Below are 4,494 nucleotides of genomic sequence, written 5' to 3'. Positions count from 1 at the left end.
TGGAACTAGATGATCTTTAAGGTCCCTTCCAACCCAGACCATTCTATGATTCTATGAGTCTATGATGCTTCAAGCTCTATACCAGTGACAAGCAATCTCATTTTTAACTGGAAGTTACCAGAATGAGAAATACCAACAACCTAAGCACCATGGGAAAAGGCTGATATTATTTGGAAGAACATTTATGTATAATACAGAAAACAGTAGAGGATCACTATATATAATTAATCTGACTCTACATACCTATTATAATGTGTGTCTAACAGTATACCTAAAAGTATGGTTTTCCTAAATTCCACTGAAACACCACTAATCTATTTTTATCGCAGAGTGAGAGCCATGTTTTGGTTTTTATTATCATTCATTGTCTTACAGCTGCTAAATACATACAGAGGGAATATATTAGCATGAAATATTGGGATTTGGAATAGGATACCAATTTACTGTCCCTGCTTTTTAAATTGCAATAGATAGCAAATATGAGCAGTTTGGCCCTAATGGGGATTCATAAGCTCTGTAACACAGACCAGAATGGTCAACACACCTGATCCTTCGGCTTCTCTTCCAGCTCTCCCATGGTTCTGTCTTCCGCAGTTCTCATGTAAACCAAGGAGAACTGCAGGTTTTACCAGCTGACCTGGAAAACTGGCCCACTGTCTTTGACTTTCCAAATTTGTCATTTCTATTATTCAAAATTTGCAATTTAATATCAAGCTTTTCATTCTAAGAAGAGCTACTCAGCAGACATCGCACATTCACATAAGCATCACAGAAACTTGTGCAAGTCTCACATAAATACATACGCCATTCATCAATTTTGGATATTTACTGTTATCTGATACTTACTATTCTGCAGTGAAATTCAAGGAAAAAAAATCACCAATGCTAATTAAACAACAATTCCCATAGATTTCAATATGGAACAAACATCAAAACTTCTCTTTAGCCTGCAAAGTTTGATCTTAAGTCAGCAAAATAAATTAAAAACAAATACTTAAGCCTGAATGTTAATTAAAAATAAAAATTGATGAAAAATTAATTGGGTGCATAAATTTACATTTTTTACAAAACGGAAAGCAAAGAACTTAAAATGAGCACCAAAAGAAGAATACTATTATTTATGTTTCTGTAATCAATTTGTTAGAGGAATCTTCCCTCTAACAAGGACAGAAGTAGCTTAAGCACAAATGTAGCTTTCGGGATATTTCACTCAAGTCAGTGGGACTAATCCCAGGTTTAAGTTAAGTATGTACTTCAGTACCTTTCATATCAGGCACCTAGCAAGCCAAATATGTGTATACTGACAAATTAAACTTGCTCTGCACTCTTTAAAATAGTGTTACCTGACCTCTCTTAAATAACAGTTCAAAGGGATAGCTACAAAGCATTTGTACTTACACATTTGTACTTATAAAAAAAATTTTGTAAAGGGAAAAGTTCATTTGCACAGGCTGTATTGAAAATATCTTCCATTTAAAAATTAGCTGTCAAATTTTGTCAGTGGAATATATTGTATTGTTTCACAACTGTTGAAGATTAATCTGTGAAATGCTTTTTCCCCACAGAATTATGAAATTTCATGTTGCAAAGAGAAAGTTTAAGGAAACACTTCGTCCATATGATGTCAAGGATGTCATTGAACAGTATTCAGCAGGTCATCTAGACATGTTATGCAGGATTAAGAGTCTTCAGTCACGGTAAGGAAAGAGTAATTTCTGCTCTGCATAAGCATCTTATGTTATGTCATTCACTGCATAATGAATATTAGTAAGGTTGAACATTCCTGTGTTATATTTGGGTACAAATTGCCATCCATACTTCAGCCCAGCTCTTCTTTCTGTGAATGCGCTGAGCCAGAAATTACATTGTGGGTAAAAACAAACAAAAAACCATGTATCTAAATTGTCCCCAGAAAATGGAAATCTGAACAACAGAAAACGTAATCCTTTATCTGTAAAGGCCATTCATAAACAAGGAATTTAGTCATGAGGTTGCCAAAAGGAGGAGGTCGACATTGAGAACTGCCTTTCTCCCATCCCAGACTTTCTCTTTTCACATAAAAGAAATTGGGAACTACTGGTAATGTAATATTTATGTAGTTTTTATATTCTAGATTCTCAGCAATAATAATTAAAAAAAAAAAAAACAAACCAACATTGCATCATGTGTATCATTACCAGCATCGGGGCTGAGATTCCTGCTTCAAACTGACAACTGTTAGGATGGGAGAGCTGAAGGTGGCACTGGTACATCTGTTCCCCCCCAACATGGGGCTGCTGGAAAGGCCACCGCCTCTCGACGTCTCAGCAAGTCTAGCTCTGGCTCTCCCAGATGATGGCTAAGTTCTGGCCCCCAGTTAGTGCCAACGGAAAAGAAAAGCTGTCTCTGAGCTAATCTCCAAATGCTCAAAAAGCATTTGTTTTTTTTTCTTAATTTTTGAATAAAATTAGGTTAACTTCTTTCTCGGGTGCTTTTCTGAAGTCCTACGATTTTATTTTTTAATGTACAGATTAGCAAGCACTTCCATATCATCACTGTTTTCAGGAATCACCGCAGCTTTTTATTTCTCTTACAGCGTTGACCAAATTCTTGGGAAAGGACAAATCACAGCAGATAAAAGAAGTCGAGAAAAGAATCCTGCAGAGAATGAGACAACTGATGACCTCAGTATGTTAGGCCGTGTAGTCAAGGTGGAGAAACAGGTAGAGTGATTATCTGTGTCGCTTTGTCTGGCTCTGTTGCTCATGCCTTTTGTGTATTTTATTGCCAGTTTCAAAGGCTGAACAGGTAAAATATTTTTTTTCTAATATCTGCTTCATTTACATGTTGAAATAAAATTGGTATGAATCCTATTACCTTAACTGTCTTCCATGTACAGAAAAGCAAGGAAGGAAAAATCGCAGGTTACTAAATTTTTTTCCCTTTTATCAGCTTGCTTATGAAAAATCTAACATGGCTTTTGACAACCTTATTTTTCAAGAGTCAATAGCGTATACCAAGCTCCTCCCATTCTTCAGCAGTCACATTTTCCCTTTGCTTGGGTTCCAAATATTTTAATTAGTATTTGGCATTGATGTTAACCTTTTCCTCTCCTCCTGTAGGTACAATCCATTGAGTCAAAACTGGACTGTCTATTAGATATTTATCAACAAGTTTTGCGAAAAGGATCCGCATCCGCGCTCACTTTGGCTTCCTTTCAAATGCCAGCTTTTGAGTGTGAGCAGACTTCTGATTACCAGAGTCCATCAGACAGCAAAGATTTGTCTAATTCTGCACAAATTAGTGGATGTGTATCCAGATCAGCTAGTGCCAATCTGCCTCGTGGCCTACAGCTTATACTGACACCAAATGAATTTAGCACTCAGGCTTACTATGCTTTTAGTCCAGCTATGCATAGTCAAGCAACGCAAGTGCCAAACGATGGACCTGCAACAGTTAATAATACACCAAACCAAATAAACCAGGCAACTAAGCCAGCAACTCCAACAACATTACAAATACCACCTTTCTCATCAATGAAGCATATCAATAGGCCTGAGCCCGTTCATATTATTCCTGTAACCACACAGGAAAATATTTCCGATGTCACCGCTTGCCTTGTTGCATCAAAGGATAATGGACAAATTGCACAGCCCAGTGCGACAAAGGATCTCACATGGAAGAAAAGTCTGGATACAGAAGGGGAACCTTTGCTCTCAATTAAGCCTGTGGTGCAAATGGATTTAGGAAAATCTTTATCTGTACAAAACCTTATACAATCAACAGAAGAACTGAATGTACAGATTGCTGGCAGTGACTCCAGTGGTTCCAGAGGTAGCCAAGATGTATACTCCAAATGGAGGGAGTCAAAATTATTTATAACTGATGAAGAGTTGGAGACAGAGGCAGGAACAGAGACTACTGAAGCCATCTCGCGCCCATTAGTGGAAACAACTCTCTCTGCTGACTCTCTAAGGACTGGAATATCAAGATCATCTCAAAGCATTTGCAAGCCAGGGGACGGTACAGAAGCACTCAATCTGCTCCACGTCAAACTTAAATAACAGCTTGTGGGCTTTCTTCATTGGCTGGGTCATTCCTCTAGTCATACATATCATAGCATGAACTGTTTTGAAAGCCTTTTTAATAAGATAAAATCACAAAAATCAGGATGAATTTGAGAAGCAGTTGAATGAGCCCATATCTCCTAGTTGCATGAAAATGCATGTTTAAGTGATGGCTAACATTCAAATTTACACCTACAGTACAGCAGCCTTTATGTAGTACAGTAGGTTTAAATGATGAGTTGCCTACAAAGCTAATGCTGCAGGATGTATCAAAAAGCAAAAATTTGAGCATTTAGACCTAGTGCTGTTTCTACAGGGCAGAAGTAAAAAACGTAAGGTTTAAAGCACTTTGCTTCTGAACTAATTAAATATATATATATATAATGTCCTGATTTAGATGATCGTTTATGTTTACAACAAAAAAATTATCTACAGCTGCTAGCAAGGT

General features: G+C 37.1%; 1 protein-coding gene across 1 annotated transcript; it reads left to right on the top strand.

Annotated features, from left to right (window-relative positions):
• Positions 1–1,565: 1,565 nt before the first annotated feature.
• On the top strand, positions 1,566–4,109 carry LOC104083801 (potassium voltage-gated channel subfamily KQT member 5-like; the record flags this gene model as incomplete). The annotated part of the gene is made up of 3 exons (XM_009587430.1): positions 1,566–1,697; positions 2,576–2,702; positions 3,102–4,109. Coding segments are annotated over 3 exons (1,201 nt in total), but the record flags the coding sequence as incomplete, so codon positions are not given.
• Positions 4,110–4,494: the final 385 nt, after the last annotated feature.

This window comes from Fulmarus glacialis, unplaced genomic scaffold, assembly GCF_000690835.1.
Source record: "Fulmarus glacialis isolate BGI_N327 unplaced genomic scaffold, ASM69083v1 scaffold10311, whole genome shotgun sequence".
Lineage (NCBI taxonomy): Eukaryota > Metazoa > Chordata > Aves > Procellariiformes > Procellariidae > Fulmarus > Fulmarus glacialis.
Note: the sequence above shows the minus strand (reverse complement) of the source record. Positions and strands in the feature narration are given on the sequence as shown.